The sequence below is a fragment of the Acinonyx jubatus genome, chromosome D3 (assembly GCF_027475565.1).
Source record: "Acinonyx jubatus isolate Ajub_Pintada_27869175 chromosome D3, VMU_Ajub_asm_v1.0, whole genome shotgun sequence".
NCBI lineage: Eukaryota > Metazoa > Chordata > Mammalia > Carnivora > Felidae > Acinonyx > Acinonyx jubatus.
The window spans coordinates 7,718,150-7,738,876 of NC_069392.1; the positions used below are offsets into that span (position 1 = coordinate 7,718,150).

General features: G+C 46.5%; 1 protein-coding gene across 7 annotated transcripts in view; it reads left to right on the plus strand.

Annotated features, from left to right (window-relative positions):
- The window catches only part of KDM2B (lysine demethylase 2B), a 151,767-nt gene that overhangs the window by 39,204 nt on the left and 91,836 nt on the right, over window positions 1-20,727 (plus strand). For all 7 annotated transcript variants that reach the window (XM_027044229.2, XM_027044226.2, XM_027044224.2 and 4 more), the window contains exons 5-6: window positions 17,511-17,689; window positions 17,903-18,009. In XM_027044229.2, the coding sequence (XP_026900030.1) occupies window positions 17,511-17,689; window positions 17,903-18,009 (286 nt within the window). The remainder of the gene's footprint in view (window positions 1-17,510; window positions 17,690-17,902; window positions 18,010-20,727) is intronic.

Here is a 20,727-nt window from a genome sequence, read left to right on the forward strand (position 1 = left end):
TTCATATGGTCTTCCTTCTGTTTCTGTGAACTAATCTCTTCTTATATCAGTCTTGGGGCGCCTGGGGGGCTCAGTTGGTTAAGCATCTGATTCTTGATTTCAGCTCAGGTCATGATCTCAACAGTTCATGAGATCGATCCCTACATTGGGCTGTGCGCTGACAGCACAGAGCCTTCTTGGGATTCTCTCTCTCCATCTTTCTCTGCCCCTCCCTCACTCATACGCAGGCTCTCTCTCTCTCAAAATAAATAAATAAGCTTAAAAAAGGGGGGACATCAGTCTTGTTGAATTAGGGCCCACCCTAAAGGTCTTATTTTAACTTAATTACCTCTTTAAAGACTGTTCTCAAACATGATTACATTTTGAGATCCTGGGGGTTAGGAGCTCAACACATAAATGTTAGGGGACACAATTCAGCCCACAACATAAAGTTTCTTGATCTATTCTGGATATGATTATACATTCCAAAATCTCTTACTTTGTGGATTGTGTTGCCTTTTCACACCCCTAAAGGTGTCTTTGAATGAACAGACAGACATTCTTTATTTTAACATAGACCGTTTAGCGCTTCTTGGTCTATTACTTATTTTGTGTTTTGTTTCAGAAATATTTGCATACTGCAGGGTTGGAAGATCTTCATGTGTTTTTCTCAAAAAAAAGCTCTATCGTTCAGACTTTCACGTTTAGGTCTGTAGTTTATGTGGAATTGATTCTTGTGTTTGGTGCACAATAAGGGTCACGATCCCTTTTCTCCTGCGTGTATATCCAGTTAATCCAGTACCGTGATTGAAAAAGCATCCTCTCCCCACGGCAATGAAGTATTGTCTTTGTCGTAAATCAGGTGACTACTTTTGCATGCGTCTGTTTCTGGATGCTCCAGTGTGTCCCCTGAGCAGCTCCCCGCATCCTGCAAATAACGGGCTCAATCCCAGATAATCCATTTAAGAAGAATGGGATATTTTCACATATGTGGGTTGGGAGTTGGGGGGATAGGGAGACTGGGAAGGAATTCTAGTTGCCTCTGAAGATGCTTTAAACTTTCTGAGAAAACATATCCATAAAGTGCTGGGTCCCCACTCACTCTCTACCAATTGTGTCGCTGATTGTGTCCTGCATATTATCTTACTGTATTTCTCTCTAAAGAGGATATCCTAGCTCACTGATGTTTTCTTTGACCCCTTTTCTTGAAAAATATTCATGACAAATCACCTCATTCAGTATTTATTTATCCAATTATAGAAATAATCTCCTGTCTTTTACTGTCTGTTTACCAAATGACCTCATTTTGTCCTCACCAATAATCATATAAATTGTTACCGTTCACTCTCCCGATGGGGATCCGAGGCTCAGGGGGAACAACCCACATGGCCCGTGGATGGGCGATCTACCTGGGACCTGAACTCAGCTCTGGGTGCTTCTCACACTTTTGCTTCATGACTTTCTCCTCCATTCATTCTTCCTTCGTAGTGTTACTGGTGTCTGCATTGTGTCTGGTGAAGGAGACTCACCAGACTTGGATGTGCCCTTGACAGGTTGTGCTTAGTAAATTCTCACACTTTAGAAATCAAAGATAGCTGGGGCGCCTGGGTGGTTCAGTCGGTTGAGCATCCAACTTCAGCTCAGGTCATGATCTTGAGGTTTGTGAGTTCAAGCTCCGCGTTGGGCTCTCTGCTGTCAGAGCGGAGCGTAGAGCCTGCTTTGGATCCTCTGTCCCTCCCTCTCTCTGCCCCTTTCCCACTTGTGCTCTCTGAAAAATGAATAAATACTAAAAAAAAAAAAAAAAAAAAAAAAAAAGTCAAAGATAGCTGACTTGCCTCCAGACTTTTCTTTTCTTTTTTTTTTTTTAAGTTGGTTTAAAATCATAGACACCTTACATTTGAAACTCTAGAAGAGTTTGTTTTTGTTTTTGTTTTTGTTTTAATGTTTATTTTTGAGAGAGAGAGAGAGAGAGATCATGACTTGAGCCGAAGTCAGACGCTTCACCGACTGAACCACCCAGGTGCCCCTCTGGAAGAGCTCTTAGAATTCCTCTAGTCTTGCTTTCCCCTTACACAGGTGGGAAAAACTGAGGCCTGGAGACAAGTGACTTGCAAGTTGCCCAGACAGCAGATGGCATATCAGATTCAAACATGGGTTTGAATTTCAGTGATTGGGAGAAGATGATGCTTGTAATGGAAACCCAGAGGAAAAGTAGACTTGTGCAGGGGGTGTGGATGGGCTCAGTTCTGGCCACATTGAATGGAACTCAGGAGAGAAATCCAGGGTGGACAGATGGCACGGGAGGCATCCACCTGGCAGAAACAGATAGAAACTCAAGCAGAGGAAGGTGCATGAAGTCAGGAAGGCTGAGACTCCTGAGTGCCAAGGAAGGAGAGTTTCAGAGGAGTTCGGTTATAGTTCTTTTTTTTTCCTTTTTTCTTTTTTGTTTTTTTGTTAAATAAGTTTTAAAAATTAATTTATTTTTTTAATTTTAATTTTATTTTTAAAATATTTATTTTTGGGAGAGTGCAAGCGGGAGAGGGGCAGGGAGAGGAGGACAGAGGATTTTGAAGTGGGCTCTATGCTCGCAGGCTGACAGCAGTGAGCCCCATGTGGGGCTCAAACTCATGAACCTCAAGATCATAACTTGAGCCAAAGTCAGACACTCAACCAACTGAGCCACCCAGGTGCCCCTATTTCTTTCTTTCTTTTCTTTAATGTTTATTTATTTTTGAGAAAGAGAGAGACAGAGTGTGAGCTGGGGAGGGGCAGAGAGAGAGGGAGACACAGAATCCGAAGCAGGCTCCAGGCTCCGAGCTGTCAGCACAGAGCCCGACATGGGGCTTGAACTCAAGAACTGTGAGCTCATGACCTGAGCCAGAGTCAGATGCTTAACTGACTGAGCCACCCAGGCACCCCTTTCTTTCTTTAAGACGAGCCCCAGCTCACTGGTTTGTCCTATTTCCCTTTCCTTGGAATGCCAGTGTTCTGAAATCAAAATCTTGACTGTACCTGGGCCTTGGGGAGCTAAACTTGCTTCTGCCCACTGTTACCTAATAGAAATCACTCCCCTGTGGGTAGCTCCTTAGACTGGAACTACTCGCATTAGCTGTTGCTTCCTGAGATCTTAGAAGCCAGGAACCTCTGCTGTATTTTTTCGTCTGATCCACATAAAACTGTATTTGCCACTATCCCCATTCCATAGATGTCAAATTGAGGCTCAGAGTGATTTGTCCACAAATAGCTAGTGTGTGGAGTTGCTGATTTGTGCCCGTATCCATTTGACTAAGGAGCTGTTCTCTTAACTTCTGCACAGTACTGTGGCTGGCTCTTGGTGTCCCATAATCCAGAGCTCTGTAGTATTTTTGGCTTGAGTGTCTGTTTGGATTTTCTTGGCTGATTGGGTTTCACCCTGATTTGTTAGCCTGGGTTTGTATCTTCTTCCGTTTTTTTGTTTTTTTTTTTTAAGTTTATTTATTTTTGAGAGTGTGCAGAGAGAGAGGGGACAGAGGATCCCAAGCAGGCCCTGTGCTGACAGCGGTGAGCCCGACATGGGGCTCGAACTCATGAACTGTGAGATCATGACCTGAGCCGAAGTCAGACGCTCAACCAGCCGAGCCACCCAGGTGCCCCTGGTTTGTATCTTACGCTCATCTGTCTGTGAGGGTCGGGATCTTGCACCCGGGGCACAGAGGACATTCTGGTATTGGATCTGTGCTGGAGATAATTTTATTTATTTTTTTTTAATAAATTTTTTAAATAATGTTTTTATTTATTTTTGAGACAGAGAGAGACAGAGCATGAATGGGGGAGGGTCAGAGAGAGAGGGAGACACAGAATCTGAAACAGGCTCCAGGCTCTGAGCTGTCAGCCCAGAGCCCGACGCGGGGCTCGAACTCACAGACCACGAGATCATGACCTGAGCCGAAGTCGGCTGCTTAACCGACTGAGCCACCCAGGCGCCCCTGGAGATAATTTTTAAAGGTGCAGAGGTGAGGAGCCAGAAGATATCAGTGCTTAGGGAGAACTTAAGGATCTTTGTAAGCACCTTATTTCACAGTGAAGACACTGAAGCCTAGACCCTACAATAGATCTGTCCCAGGTGGTGCAGATAGTGTCTGCTCTGGGCCCTCCCCTTTCCCTCATACCTTCAGTTTGGGAGAGTGTCCTCAAAAGGACTCCTGCCTTTTAGTTTACAAAGTGCTTTCAGTAATCGTGTCAGAAGGTCCTATTCTCTTCACTTTATAGATGAAGAAACAGAGACCCAGAGAACTTCAGGGATATACATACCAAAGGCTTCACCGCTAGGAAAGAGTGAGATTTGAACTGTGGCCAGTGCTTTTGCTAATAAACACTACCTCTGTGAAATGGATGAGGAGACACTTTCAAGGAGCAGAATAAAAAACCATTTGAGAAACTTGAGGAAGATAGAGAGGGTTCCAGAACGACGATGGAGGACAGTTGTGGGCACTCTCAGGAGGAGTTTGGGGTCAGTGCCTGTGTATACTTTATATTAGTGTTCAAGGTGACTTTCAGCAGCCTCTTCCCGGCTCTGAGCCCGTGGCTCTTGGAGCTGACTGATGGGGCCTTCAAAGCAAGGGCCATGGGGCTATGGATTAATTTCTGCAGCTGGAATTTGTTGGATGTGTGTGTAGCCTGTGAGCCCAGAGAACCAATGAGAATGGGGGGGCGGGGAGGAGAGAGAAAAGGAGGGGGGTTGAGCTGCTGGCCTACTTAGGGACGCCAGACACTGCTCAACGTGGAAAATTTTCCCTGTAACCCGTTGACTTCAGAAGCCGGAGAGTTCCATTGCTCTGGGTCCCTTGCAGGATCCAAAGGGCAGCTTGTCCCTGTCACCTGCTCCAGAGGTGGCTGCTCCCAATGCTTGGAGGGCCACATTCCATTGTTAGCACTGATCTGTCCCTTCTTCTGTCCCTTGGGGGCACACGTCTTGGAGGGCCACATTCCATTGTTAGCACTGATCTGTCCCTTCTTCTGTCCCTTGGGGGCACACGTCTCTTCCCCCGGTACTGAGCTTCCTGCTCAGAGACCTGGCATTTACAGCCAGCTCTCCTTTGCCATCAGCAGCAGACCAGACTGGGAACCTGAGAAGATGGAGGGCTGATTCTTAATCTCCCAGCTCAGACTGAAGAGGACAGGCAGGCCTCACAGGCCCCAGTGTCCCCAGTGACCCCTGGGGCAAGCCTGTGGGTCTCGTCCCCCACATGCTTCTCTCCGGTTCATGTTTAAGGGATCTGATCTATTTAAGAAGTAGGCTAAAAATCAGTGTGTCGGTCCTAGAAGAGGACCTGAAAAGACCTAACCCAGTGGTTTTCAAAGGGAAATCCCCAGAATCTGGGTCTGAGTTCTCAGCGCACCCCCCCCCCCCCCCCCACCCCCCCCCCGCCCCTTCCTGCTTTAACCTGAGCTGCTTGTTTTTATTTATGCCTTTGGCTCTTGTCAGAGCTTCTGTTTGAAGAAGGAGTTCTATGGCGGTAAAAACAGAAGTGTAAAGGTCATTCTTCCTGCCTTTGCACATGAGGCAACTGAGGCCTGGAGCAGGGTCAGTTAGGGTTGCTGGGACTGGAACTCAGCCCAGGGCTCTTGACACTGTTCCAGGTGCCCTGGAGGCATCTGCCGCTCTTTGCGTGGCCTCCTGTGGGAGGAGCCAACAAACCAGGCACCCTTGCCTCCAGTGTGGTTCTTCATGTGAGAATAAAAGAGCCTGTTACGGGGCTGTGTCTTCAGGGTTAAAATCGCGGGGCCTAAGAAGACCACATATGAGGCAGGGGCATGAGCTCCCTTTCCCCCCCTTTCCCCAATCTGTCTGATTGGGACACCTCCTCATTTCCTATTCAAAACATCAGGACCCAGACCAGCTCTGTGGCTAGTGGCTAAGTGCATTGTACACCCTACCATGTGCCAGACATTGTGTTAGGTTCTCTTACATCAACGGGCCCCTTTTACAAATGAACACCCTTCCAATTCTAGAAAGGGTAAATGAGTCCCCTGAAACCACAGAGCTAGGAACAGAGCTGGGATTTGCTGGAGAGAATTTAAAAAAGTAATGAGGAGAGGGGTGCCTGTGTGGCTCAGTCAGTTAAGTGTCAGACTCTTGATTTCAGCTCAGGTCATGATCTCATGGTTCATGAGTTTGAGCCCCACCTCAGGCTTCGTGCTCACAGGGCAGAGCCTGCTTGGGATTCTCTCTCTCTCCCTCTTTTTCCATCTCTCCCCTGCTCTCTCTCCCTCTCAAAATAAGTAAATAAACTTTGAAAAATAAAATAAATAAAACCTTAGTCATAATAGCATTATCACACCTAATCTTTTAAAAACAACAATTCCTGGGATGCCTGGGTGGCTCAATTAGTTAAGTGTCGGACTTTGGCTCAGGTCATGATCTCGCAGTTGGTGAGTTCAAGCCCCGCGTCGGGCTCTGTGCTGACAGTTTGGAGCCTGGAACCTGCTCTGGATTCTGTGTCTCCCTCTCTCTCTGTCCCTCCCCCACTCACACTCTGTCTCTCTCTCTCTCAAGAAATAAACATTAAAAAAAAAAATAAAAATAAATAAAAATAAAAAAATAAAAACAATAATTCCTTAAAATGAGTAAATATCAGAGTTACCTGGCTGGCCCAGTCAGTAGAGTGTGCACCTTTTGATCTTGGGGTGTGAGTTCAAGCCCCACATTGGGCATAGAGCTTACTTAAAAAAATAAAATAATTAATTTAAAAAATAAATAAAATATGTAAATATCTATATGTATTGTTCAAACTCCCAGTTTCATGTTACCATATGTATCACTTCTTTGTTTGGTTTTGTTTTGTTTTGCCAGTTCTATGAGTCAAAAGGTAAATAATGTCCTTATATTGTGATTGGTTGTGATGCCTTTTAAGTCTCTTATTTATAATCTCTAGGCCCTCCTACCATCTCACACCAGTCTGAAGAAGTTGGATTGTTTGACCTGTAGAGTTTTCATGGTCTGGATTTTGCCAATAGCATTCCCTTGGAGTAGCTTGTGTTCTTTCTTGTGTAGTTTCCGTAAATTGGCAGTTGGATGTAGACTCCTGATCAGGTTCAGGTTCATTTCTGTCTCTCCGCACAGAAATGTACTCATTCATTCATTCATTCATTCATATTTTCTGGCAACACTGCTTCACAGATGATGTTCTGTTCTTCCATCAGGAGGCACGTAATGTCAGGTCATCTCTCTCTCTCTCCCTCTCTGTCTGATGTTGGCAGGCATTGATGTTTGATGTCTAGCTTCATTATCGTGTTGGGGCTACAAGGTTGGTGACGGTCTAGTTTGATCATCCTTTGTCATTTGTTGACTGGAAGACACTTGGAGAGACACTTCCCCTATTCTGCTGTTTGTTTCAGCCTAGCCCTTATCTTAGACTCAAGCCCATGGTCACTTCTCCCCACCTCTTTCTGCCTCCCTTGAAAGTGTGCTATCATTTCTGCCCTTCTCCCTACCCTCTGGGGGCCGGAACCCAGCAGAGCTGAATTTTCTAGGTCGTCGCGTTTCCCTGGGGGTTTATGTTTATGGAGCCCAGGCACCTAAAAGAACTGACTTCCCTCCTCCCTTTCTTCCTGCTTCAAGCCCTCCCACAGACTGTGGTTTCCAGGACACCTGGGGAGCTGGATGGAGCTCCCCTGCACACCAAGGAAACTATTCTTAGAACCAGTGTCTCGACCTTCCACTCCAGACCCAGTCACTCAGCCTCTCACACCCTCGGGCCTCTTTCCTGCATACCCTTACTCCCCCGTCAGCCCCAGCTGCTCCTCACTGCTCCCATCCCTCCAGGTCCTGACTTCCCTTTTCATCAGAGGGTGGGGGCCGGCTGAGGTGGGGTCAGCTGGGGCCTGCACCTGGCTAAGAGCAGAGGGAAGTGAGGATGCGTTGAGAGCCCTGGGGATTGTGATGAGGGTGATGGGAGCCTGGTGTGTGTTCAAAAAAGAAAAAACGGGCCTCTCCCACCCACATCCTTCTGTGTTCAGGGACAGTTGTCGCACTGGTGGGGCTCCTGGTTGCTCACGATTTCCAGATGTTTTTCAGGTTGGAGGGCTTCATCTCTAGCGTGGAGAGGGTTACACATACCCACCTTGAGGCACCCCCAGGCCATTTCTCAGTTTGACTGTTACTTATATGTGAGATCATATGTCATATGCTGGGCAGAACATATAACTAGAAAACACCAACATTATTTGTTCATTCCACAAGTATTTTTACTGAGTTCTTGTTATGGGCCAGGCTCTCTGTTCTAGATGTGTGGGATAGAGTAGTGAGCAAGACAGACAAGACTCCTGCCCTCATGTTGTTTACAGAGTAGTAGGGGAGAGAGACAAGAAACAAGCTGACAAAGAATTAGCATCTAGGATTAAGTGGTAGGATGTCATTGGTGGATGACATTTTCTCTTTTCGAAGCTTCTAGTCAACTACGTTTAGTTACAGGGTATGTCTGTCCTGTAACGCCTAGGACAGTGGTGGGGGTGGGGGGGGATGCGGTGGGGGAGGCCAGGGGGCAGAATAGCCCTTCTCTGCCTTCGGGGATATTTATGGAACCCTGTGGGGTTACCCTGTCATTCTCTCGCCCTGCTTTTGGTTTGCTGAGGCTCCCATGGCACCACACCCTACGTGCTTAAAACCACAGAAGTGTATTCCCCCACAGTTCTGGAGACCAAAAGTCTGAGATCAAGGTGTTGGCAGGGCCAGGCTTCCTGGGAAGTCTCTAGGCGAGAATTCTCCAGAGATTCCTCCAGCTTCTGGCAGTTGCTGGCTTCTTTGGTGTTCACACATTGGCTTGTGTCTGCATGATTTCAATGTCTGCCTCCATCTTTATGTCACTGTGTCCCCTCTGTGTGTGTCCAAATTTTCCGTGTCTTATAAGGACATTGGTATTGGCTAAGGGCCCACTCTCATCCACTCTGACCTCATTTTAGGTTGATCACAAATGCAAAGACCCCATTTCCAAATAGGGTCCATTTACAGGTGTCCAGGGTTAGGACTTGAACATCTCTTTTTGGGGACACAATTCAACCATAGGAGACCGCAGGGTAAGCCGGTTAGTGGGATAGAGGACACTAAGGTTAGGCCCAGGAGAGGAGGGAGCCAACACCGGGCTGTGCCTTTCATACCTCCAGCATTTTGTATGGGCCACCTCAGTTGACTCCACACTTTTTTTTTTTAAGTTTATCTATTTATTTTGAGAGAGAGAGAACAAGCGGGCGAGGGGTGGAGAAAGGGAGAGAGAGAATCCCAAGTAGGCTGAGATGTCAGTGCAGAGCCCAATGTGGGGCTTGATGTCACAAACTGTGAGAATGTGACCTGAGCCAAAATCAAGAGTCGGACACTTATCCAACTGAGCCACCCAGGTGCCCCTAGTTTTATTATTTTTTAAAATACCTTGGGGCACCTGGGTGCCTCAGTCAGTTGAGTGTCTGACTTTGGCTCAAGTCACGATCTCGAGGTTTGTGAGCTCGAAGCCAGGAGCTTGCTTTGGATTCTGTCTCCCTCTCTGCCTCTCTCTCTCTCTCTGTCTCTCAAAAAATGAATAAACATTAAAAAATAAATAAATAAAATACCTTGACGTATGCAGGGAAATAACATTTTTAGGGGGTCATGGTACAGTTTTGGAAATTATTGCACCCTTGTAAGTAAATGATACTATTGAACTAGATTACTTTAAAGCTGCAAAAGTCATAGTTTATAGGTTAATATATGTGTGTCTGTTGTGGGGGTTCTGTATAGATGGAAATAAACAGGATGTAAGTGTTGCATAAAATATCTTACAAAAGGCAAGTGTCATGGTGTATGCAAGGCACATACATATTTGAAAACACACTTGTGCCCACAATTTACTCACAGTTACATGTGGATATGAATGTCCTGTAAGGAAGGTGTTACGTGTTTTAAAAAAACCACTAATTTTGGGGCACCTGGGTGGCTTAGTCGGTTAAGCGTCCGACCTCGGCTCAGGTCATGATCTCATGGTTTGTGAGTTTGAGCCCCGTGTCAGGCTCTGTGCTGACAGCTCAGAGTCTGGAGCCTGCTTCGGATTCTGTGTCTCCCTCTCTCACTGCCCCTTTCTCTTCCCCGCTCTGTTTTTCTGTCTGTCTGTCTCTCTCGAAAATAAACATAAAAAAAAAATTACCACTAATTTCAAGAGGTGAAGGGGAGTGGAAGGTACAGGCTTCTACTTACGGAATGAATAAGTCATGGGGACGAAAGGCACAACATAGGGAGTACAGGCAGGAGTTGTCCCAGTGTCATGTGGCTTCAGGTGGTAGCTCCAATTAGTGCTGAGCATAACATGACACAGAGACTTGTCAAATCACTGTTGTACACTTGAAACTGATGTAACATTGTGTGGCAGATGAACTGCAATGAAATATATATGTGTATCAGCAACTTGTACATTACGATGTACATACCATGAATAACTGAATATACAACATCTAATTTATTTTAGAGTTTTTCTAATGTAAATATGTGTGTACATTATGATACATGTACATGTTAATGTATATCTATATTATTGTTTACATATGTGACATATTTATACACACATGCCTATTACATGCATTATGTGTATATCATATGTGTGTACATATAATATGTGCTCACAAAAATGGATAAATTTACCCAGTTTTAAGAGGATTTTTTTTAGAACCAGATTTGGGTTGTTATGTTTTTTGACATCTTTTTATTTATAGTCTTTGATTTTCGTTGTATATAAGTTGGCATCATACATAATACTGACTTGATAGAATAGTATTGATATGATGACCTACTATTTTAGAGTTGTCAAAATTGTACATTTATTGTGCAAGTTTGGGACTCAGGTTAATGAGTCAGAAGTATTCTGAAAGAGAAGGGGTTGATATGTACATTCTTGTCATTTTATTTTATTTTATTAATTTAATTTAATTTAATTTAATTTATTTTAATTATTTTGAGAGAGAGAGTGTGCATGCGTGTGTGAGCAGTGGTGGGGGGTGAGGAGCAGAAGGAGAGTGAGAGAGAGAATCTTAAGCAGGCTCCACGCTCAGCTCTCAAACCGTGAGGTTGTGACCTGAGCCGAAATCGAGAGTCAGATGCTTAACTGAGCCACCCAGGTGCCCTGACAATCTTGTCATTTTAGATTGGCAGGGACAGGAAGCTGTGAGTTGCATATACAAATCTTTAGTTTTTTTTTTTTTTTTTTTAATGTTTTTTTTTTTTTTGAGAGTGCAAGCCGGAGAGGGGCAGAGAAGGGGGGGACAGAGGATCTGAGGCAGGCTCTGCACTGACAACATAGAGCCCGATGCAGGGCTTGAACTCACAAACTGAGAGATCACGACCCAAGCTGAAGTCAGACTTTCATCTGACTGAGCTGCCCAGGTGCCCCCAAATCTTTAGCTTGTATGCAGTGAGATGCCATAGCACATTTGGTACCTTTAAGAGCCTTTCATTTGCCTCCAGCATTAATTGTCTGAATGTGAAACAAAAATTTTTTAATTAAAAAAATGAAATTTTAAATTACATCTAATTAATTAAATTTTTAATTAAAAATGTTTTTTTCACAACTGTTTTTTGAGGTAGGTGGTCTTATCTCTGTTTTAGATGAGGACATTGGGGTACTTTGTTTAAAGATCTTATGCTCTGAGGAAAGACAGGAACCTGAAACATGAGTCCTTTGATCCATTTTTGCATGTGGAATGTATTATATATGCTGAAAAGTTAAAAAGAAAATTCTAAAACGAACGCCTGCCACCCAGGTTAGGAAGGATTGTAATTCCTTTCATGTTCCTGTGAGACCCTCCCGCCCCAGAGGTGCCTGTTGTCTTGTGTTCTGGGGCTGCCATAACAAAGTACCACAAACCGAGTGGGTTAAAACCACAGAAATTTATTCTCTCAGTTTTAGAAGCCAAAGTCCAAAATTGAGGTGTTGACTGCATTGGTTCCTTCTAGAGTTTCTGAAGGAAACTCCTACTTTGCCTTTTCCTGCTTTTGGTAACTCCAGGCATTGCTTGGCTTATAGATAACATTATTTCACACTCTCCTCCATCTTTCACTTGACCTTGACCTTCTTCTAAAGACACTAGTGATGGGATTTAGGACCCACTCTCAGTCCAGGACAATCTCCTCTTGAGATCCTTACACTAATTACCTCTAAAAGACCCTTTTTCCAAATAAGGTCCTATTCAAAAGTTCTGGGTAAATCCTTTGGAGGGTCACCATTCCACTACCATCTTGAATTTTGTTTATCATTTCCTGGTCTCAATTTAGGGTTTCCCACCTCTGCCTGCATCCCTAAGCCCTGTTAAGTTGTGAAGAACTGAGCCCATGCATACACCTAGTGCCTCCCTAGAGGAGGGAAGGGCATTGTGGGCGGTTTGTGAAGCCTCTGCAGAGAGAGAAGCTGAAATAGTGCATGGCCCAAGCTCTTGGTCCATGATGAAGGGAGACTCACAAGAAACAATTAGGTAAAAGGAGACAGAGAGAGAGAGAGAGGAAGAAATGAAGTTCTTGTTCTTGTCAGGTTGGAGGAAGTATATGAGATTTAAATTCATATCTTACATTGCTTTGAAAAATAATTTATTGTGGGTGCTTGGGTGGCTCTGTTGGTTAAGTGTCTGACTTCGGCTCATGGTTTGTGAGTTCGAGCCCTGTGTCGGGCTCCATAATGACAGCGCAGAGCCTGCTTGGGATCCTCTCACTCTGTGCCCCTCCCCCACTCGCGCTTTCTCTCTCTCTCTCTCTCTCTCTCTCTCTCTCTCAAAATAAATAAAACCTAAAAAAAAAAAAGAATTTATTGAGGTGAAATTCACATAACATAAAATTAACCATTTTAAGGTACACAATTCAATGGCATTTGTTACATTCACAATGTTGTGCAACCATTACTTCTCTGTTGGTTCCAAAACATTTTCATCACCCTGAAAGGAAACGCATAGCCATTAACACTCATTCCTCATTCCTATCCCCCAGCCCCTGGCACCCACTAACCTACTTCTAGTCTCTGTGGACTTACCTTTTCTGTACATGTTATATAAATGGCTTCATGAAATATGTGACCACTGGTGGGGCGCCTGGGTGGCTCAGTCGGTTAAGCGTCTGACTTTGGCTCATGATCTCATGGTTTGTGGGTTCGAGCTCTGTGTTGGGCTCTCTGCTGACAGCTCAGAGCCTGGAGCCTGACTCCCATTCTGTGTCTCATTCTCTTTCTGCCCCTCCCCCGCTTGTGCTCTGTCTCTCAAAAATAAATAAATGTAAAAAAAAAAATGTGACCATTGGTGTCTGGCTTCTTTCACTGAGTATCATGTTTTTATTTTTGTTTTTTCCAAGTTTATTTATTTATTTTGAGAGAGAGTGAGCAAGCAGGTGAAGTGCAGAGAGAGGGGCCAGGGGAGAGAATCCCAAGCAGGCTCTGAGCTGTCAGTGCAGAGCCCGATGTGGGGCTCTATCTCACGAACCGTGAGATCGTGACCTCAGCTGAAATCGAGAGTTGGATGTTCAACCTGCTGAGCCATGCAGGTGACCCGTTGCGAGACTTTTGAAAGAAAAAAGTTACTTTTAGAATAACCAACTTTGTTGGTCATTTAGTGCCTGAGTTGTTTTGTTTAATAACATTTTTATTGAGGTATCATTCACATGCCCTACAATTCAACTATTTAAAGTGTCCAATTCAGTGGCTTTTCATCTGTCCACAGAGCTGTGCAAACATCGCCACAGTCAGTTTTAGGACATTGTTATCACCCGCCATAAAAACCTCACACCTGTTAGTCATCCCTGTTATGTTTTAGGATCTGAAGTAGTCAGTCCATTGGACTGGCTGGCAGAGATTTAAGTGGCTCTGACTTTGTACTGCTTAATTTTCTCCACCTGTAATTATAGATGAACTTGGCCAATTAGGTAACAATACCTATCTTTAGGCACTTTATGGAAGTGTTTCATGTGCATTATCTCCCTTAAGGCTCAGATCAACCTGTGGGCAAGCTGCCATTTTTGTCCCCATGTTACAGATGGGGAAACTGATAGAGAAACTAAGAGGCCCAACGTCCAGCTGGTTTTTGATCCATGAAGTCTTTCCTTAATTTGTTGTGCTGATAGAGGCGACTGAGCTCCAGTCTTCAGTGCTGACTTGCATGAGCCTCTAGGTCTGTGATTGTTATCTACCTGCCCAGCAGTCCTTCCACAGCGGGCTTCGCAGAAATGACCTTGTGCAAAGTTCGGAAGGAGAGGCTGCAGGAGGTGGGAGGCTGGCCAGAGACGGGGGAGGATTTGGGTGCCTGTTTTTCTTTCAACTCCCCTGCTGTAATAACAGCCTCTCTGCCAAGTGGGCTTCCCAGAAAAGCTGAGCAGAGCCTACCTGCTCCAGGAGCCCCGGGTAAGGTAGGAGCCAGCACTGTCCAGAGCAGGCCAGAATTTCCAGCAAAGTTCAGGGATGCCCCCTGGTGGATCTGCACTCCTGAAGCAAAGACAACGCTGTTCTCCGAGTCTTCTCAGGATCTGTGGGGTCAGGAGCCAGTCCCTGAAGGCAGAGATCATTTTTCAACCATAGCATGTGATCTGGATTCAGTATTGCGTAGGACAGGAACAGGAGTCGGGGGACAGGAGCCTGGGCACCGGATTAGATTGAATTGGCATCACATTGCAGTTCTGCTGCTCATTAACTGGGCATTTTGGGTCTAGTTAGTTGTCTGAGCCTCGGTTTCTCATCTATCAAATGGGTATAAGTGAAGTTCTACCTCACAGAACCATAATGAACTTAAGATAACCTGTGGAGAGAGTTTACCTGTGCTCAGTAAATATTGACTATTCTAATTGGTAGAGTATGTTCTGGACAACGAGCCGATCCCATCGTCTGTAGACATTAGCTTCCTCATTTATTTATTTATTATTATTATTATTATTTTTAAATTTATTAATGTTTATTTTTGAGAGAGAGACAGAGCGTAAGCAGGGGAGGGGCAGAGAGAGAGAGAGAGAGAGAGAGAGAGAGAGAGAGAGAGACACACACAGAATTTAAAGCAGGTTCCAGGCTCTGAGCTGTGAGCACAGAGCCCAGTATGGGGCTCAAACTCACAGACCATGAGATCATGACCTGAGCCGAAGTCAGATGCTAAACCGACTGAGCCACCCAGGCACCCCTAGTTTCCTCATTTATAAGACAAGGACAGTCCTACCTAGCATCTGGGGTGGTTATGAAAAATTAGATATTGAACCCAAAAGATAGCAACACCCAAGTTCTCATATGTGCCTATGGGATTATTTTTATTATTCAGTTCCTACTAATGTGAAATGCACTGTGTATTAATTCAGCAAATACTGAACTTGGGCCTCTTATAAGGCAGGCTCTGTGCACAGAGCTGGGTATATAGCACTGAACTAGATGGGAATAGTAGTCACATCAGCATGTAAGTTCCATGAGGGTTTTGTCTAGTTCAAGGGTTGGCAAGCTTTCTCTGTAAAGATCTAGAGCGTCAGTGTTTTGGGCTTTGCCGGCCATTTAGTCTGTGTCAGCTACTTAGCTTATCCCTTGCAGTATGGACACAGCCAGAGACATTGTGTGAACCAGAGTGTGGCTGTATGCTAATAAAACTTTATATATGGACCCAGAAATTTGAGTTTTGTAGTATTTTCATATCACAAAATATTCTTCTGGAGGGGCACCTGGGTGGCTCAGTTGGTTAAATCACTTCAGCTCAGGTCATGAACTCCCGGTTCATGGGTTCGAGCCACTTGGGCTCTGTGCTGGCAGTGTGGAGCCTGCTTGGGGTTCTCTTTCTCTCTCTCCCTCCCAGATAAATAAATTTAAAAAATATTCTTCTTTTGATTTTTCCCCCCTCCCTCATCACTTAAGAATGTAAAAACTGTTCATAGCCCGTGGGCCAGGTTTGCCCACGGGTTGTCATTTGCTGCTTTCTTTGCTCTTCTGTCTTGGAGTGGCTTTGAACAAGGTGATCTCCTGCTTCTTGTTCTTTTCTTTCTTTCTTAATTCCACTGGTTTATACATTTCTAAGTTCCCATGGACCATGTATTTGTCACTGAGCTAATGGGGAATTGAGGTCTTTCCTTAACAGATGGTGGGCTCCTCATTCCAGTCCTGATGCTTGTTTTGTGTCCTGACAGATAGGAGGGGCCAGCTTTCATCCTCAATCACCATGAATTTGGCAATCTGCTGTGTGTCTGTTTTCTCACTGCTCACAGCGCTTACTTTGGTTGTTCCTTCTATGTTGACTGAAGGTCTGGAGCCATTATTATTCCCATCTTACAGATGGGGAAGTAGAGTCCCCGGAAGGGTTGTGGTTTCCTTGAAGCTCTGTTCGTTGCTCTTGGTCCCAGGGCTAGTGCTGACCGCTCCTGTCTCCCAGTCCTGAGCTTGTTCCTTTGTCTCTGGGAAGCAGTGGGAGGTGGCTCAGCTCACTCCTGAGATGAGAAGTGGGACTTTCCTGAGGAGGGGCGCCCCTCATTCCTTTCAGTTCAGTGGTGGTTCCTACGAGAAGTCGTACGTCACATGTTGCATGGGACAGCCAATATTCCTCACTTACTTGTTCCATAAATATGTACTGAGCTCCCGCCATGTGCCAGGCTCTGTTCTAGATACTTGGGGTAAAGTAGTGAGAAAGGCAGACAGGACTTCTGTCCTGGCAACGATTACAGAACAGTAGGGAAGAAAGCCAACAAAGCCAACAAAACATATTTAGGAATTGTGATTAGTCCCAGGGAATAAGGGGGAGACCCATGCATTTCAGTACCAGGTACTGTGCCTAGTAGTTCTGTGAGCATCATCTGATTTAATCCTCACAGTTAGCCTATGAAAAGAGATGGCAGGGCCACCCGAGTGGCTCAGTTGGTTACGCGTCTGACTTTGGCTCAGGTCATGATCTCACCGTTTACAAGTTTGAGCCCCACGTCAGGCTCTGTGATGACAGTTCAGAGCCTGGAGCCTGCTTCGGATTCTGTGTCTCCCTCTCTCTCTGCCCCGCCCCACCCCCCCACTCTGTCTCTTTCTCCTTCAAAAATAAATAAACATTAAAAAAAAAAAAAAGAAAGAAGTACTATCCTAGTGCTGTGAATAAACAGAAAGGCCTTGAGTGCCATGCTAAGAGATTCTTTAGTAGGCAGTGTGGAGCATTGAAGGTTTTGAGCAGAGAGAGAGTGTCCATGGGCAGGTCTCTGTTTTAGAAAGCTCACGCTGGCAGCACTGTAGAGGATGGACAGGAGGGGGTAGTTTGGAGACCTTTTAGGATGTTCTGGACGGGATGGGAGGAGTCCGGAGACTGCTTAGGATGTTCTGGATGGGAGGAGAGCGTCTGGAGACTGCTTTGGAGGTTGTCTTGGAGACTAGTAAGGGTGGACTGGACCAGTGTGGAGGCCATGCTGGTGCAGGGAAGCAGTGGAGAGAGATTCAGTGAGGAAAACCAAGTGGATGAGGTGACAGAGCAGACATGGCATATGGAAGAGGCAGGTTTTGTTCATGGGGACCCCAAGTGGGATCCGGGCCCCAAGCTGTCAGGAGCCGCCAGCACGTGCACTCTGCCCCCAGGCGGCCGTCGGCTGGTGGACGTGATGGATGTGAACACGCAGAAGGGCGCGGAAATGAGCATGTCCCAGTTTGTGCGGTACTACGAGACTCCTGAGGCTCAGCGGGACAAGCTGTACAATGTCATCAGCCTTGAGTTCAGCCACACCAAGCTGGAGCACCTGGTCAAGCGTCCAACTGTGGTAGGTCCCCGGCCGCCGTCCCTCTCCTTGACGCCTCCCTCCCGCCTCCTCTCCTTGCCCAGCCTCACTTGCTTCAGGCTTGAGGCCAGCCAGTGTCAGCCCCAGGGAAGGACAGAAGGGGCGTGGGGAGCACAGGGAAGGGTGGAGGTGGTGAGGAAGCCCAGTGGAAGGGCACCCCAAGACAGGAAGTGCTGACAGCGATCTGGCTTTCAGGTAGACCTGGTGGACTGGGTGGACAACATGTGGCCCCAGCATCTGAAGGAGAAGCAGACAGAAGCCACGAATGCCATTGCAGAGATGAAATACCCGAAAGTGAAGAAGTAAGATTGCCTGGCTAGTGGCGGGAGCTGGGGGTGGGGGTGTCTCCTAGCCCAACAGGGTGCTGCTGGGATGTAAGGGATGGGGGTCCTTGGCGTGAGCAGGTTGGCGCCTTGGAACACAGGGGCTCTGCATTCCCCATCCAGATGGTCCTTCTTGGCCTCCTTGCCAGCTCTCCCTCAGGGCCTGTGATCTGAGTGGAGGGGAGGAATACTGGGGACCGTCTCTCTGTACTTGTGTGCTTGCCAGACCTTTATCTACTCCTGCCAAGTGACTGCAAGCCCTGGGAGTGGGCAGACTGTGGACACTTTGCTTTTGCCAAGGGCTGGGAAGGGATCTGGTGTTCTTTTGCTGCTTGCTGTTGAGATGCAGGGCCTCTGATCCAGAACTTTTCCCGATCAAAGCCCAAGGGCTACTTACTCACTAAACACTCCTTAGCTGGTGTCTCGAAGCGGCAGGTCGGCTCTGGGCCGAGAAGATGGCCACGTCTAATTGCAGGGACATCACTACATATGGACCAGTAAGTCCTGAGACCAGTCGTTAAACATGGGCAGAGTCACCTATGATCCCTCCCACATTCTAGAATTTCGGTAACGGACCCTGGAGACCCTTGGGGCTATCGGGGCTCTCTCCACCTCAGACCGTCTGTGTTTCCATCTCCAAAATGGGAAGGAGATGCTGGCCGTCCCAGGCATGACTGCTGCTCTGGGCTTCCTAGAAGAGTTGGCTCTGGCAGCTCTGAATCCATTAATATCTTTCTGCTCAGCCCTGCTGCCAGGAGTGCCCCCAGGAGCGTGAAGGCTGTGAGCTGTTCATTCACTCCACCCTGAATGAAGGGTAGAGTGAATGTAGATTCAGTGCCAGCTTTGTAAGAGAGGCCAGCACTCTGGCCCTGGCTTCTCAAGGCTTTGCTTGCAAGCTCTCTCTTTCTTTAATTATTTCTCAGGCATTTTTCCTCCCCTTGAAGCTGAAGCTCTTTACACCCCTTAGATTTGGGCTGCATCAAACACAAAGAATGAGCTCAAGGTGGGGAGGGAAGAAGGGTTTCAGTTCTGTTCCTGTCCTGTTCGATCACAGCAAAATTTCTGGAGCCCCTTGGGTGGGGAAGTAAGATGAAAGAGACTAAGAGCCCCTACCCTCTGGAGAATGTGTCGTATAACGCATGGGGTAAGGTGCCATCTCATCCTAGGTAGAGTGAAACCAGTTCTGGGGACGGGACAGGGAGAGGAAGAATCCTTTTTGGCTGGTGGCAGTGGGAAGTCCTCTCAGAGGGCACACTGCACCTAGGCTTTAAAGGAAGAGGAGATGGGAGGGACTTGGAGGGGGGTGGTGGAGGAAGGGAAGTGCCAGGGGCCTTGATGGAATCATGAGGGTAGAGCTGGAGGAAAGAGTGTGGGGCTCAGAGACTAGTTAGGGGTGGATCACAGCTCTGATCAATTGATTGGGTGATTCAGTCAGCATATGTATTAAACATCTGATTGGTGCTGGGCACTGAGAATGCGGAAAGGAGAAAACCAGGTGAGCTCCCTGCCCTCACGGAGCTTGTAGTCTATCCGGAGACAGATGTTCATCCAACAATCAGAGAAACAAATGGAAATTTGCAGCTCTGTCGAGACCATAAGGCAGAGATCCACAGTGCTCCAGGATTGTGTACCAGGGCACTCTCAGTCACGGAGGGCAGGGCCGTCGGCCCCAGGGTGGGGTCTCGGGGAAGTGGGGTTACTTAGGTGAAGAGGGCTGGCTGTGTGCAGAGAGCCTGGTGGGATGGCTAGGAAGGTCAGGAAGATGGCAGGTGGACCTGTGGAAGGAAGGTTAGTGAGGCTGGAGCAAAGTGAGGGAAGTGGGTGGGGGGTGCGGGACGGTGGGTGGGCCAGGCTGCTCAGGGCCTGATGCGCCAGGATGAAGGGTCTGTGTTTCTCCTAAGAGCAGTCAGAAGCCTCTCTGAGATCTTAAGCAGAGAGGGATGTGTGCAGATATGCGTGCCACAAGTTGTGCTGCCGCTGTGTGGATTGAAGGAAGTGGGGTGGAGTGAGAGCGGAAAGCAGTGCATCGCTTCCATAGGGCAAATGCTGGGCCAGGAGGGAGCAGGGACTTGGATGGGACATGTGTCTAGGAAGGGAAAATAGCACTGGGGGACCTAGATTTCAACTGCCTTGCCCCCTTTAGATGCTTGGTATATTCACCTGATAGAAAAATTCCTCTGAATAGTAAGTTCTAGTAATACCTTGAGAATCCTATCGAATTACCAAAAAGAGCCCCATGCACTATTTTCTAGAACCATGTGTCTTTGACTCATTGGTTGGATTGTGTGGCAAATACATTTACAAACTCTGTCAGTGGCCTTGGGAACTTGTTACAGGATTTGAACCTTGTTAGGAAGGAAGTTGTCACTTTGGGAATCTTCCATTGGTTTGGCTGTAAAGAATGCTGATTTCAGTTAATCAGCAAGGTAAAAATCCCGCAATGATGAAGTCCTCTGGGACCACAGAATGGTTCTGTGGAATTTAATTAAAATGACACTGTTTCTAGAAGTCAGAGCTCCCATGCTGACAGGTCACCTGATATAAGGTTTGCAGGAGGGAAGAGAGAAGTGTTACAGACCCATCATTGCCTTCTCCCCGGCTCTAGGGTTTGTGCAGTTTGATCGTGGAGGGGGGGATTTCAGAATTTTAATGGGTTCTGGTTGAGATACTTAAGGCTAGGGGTACTGGCGGTTGTCA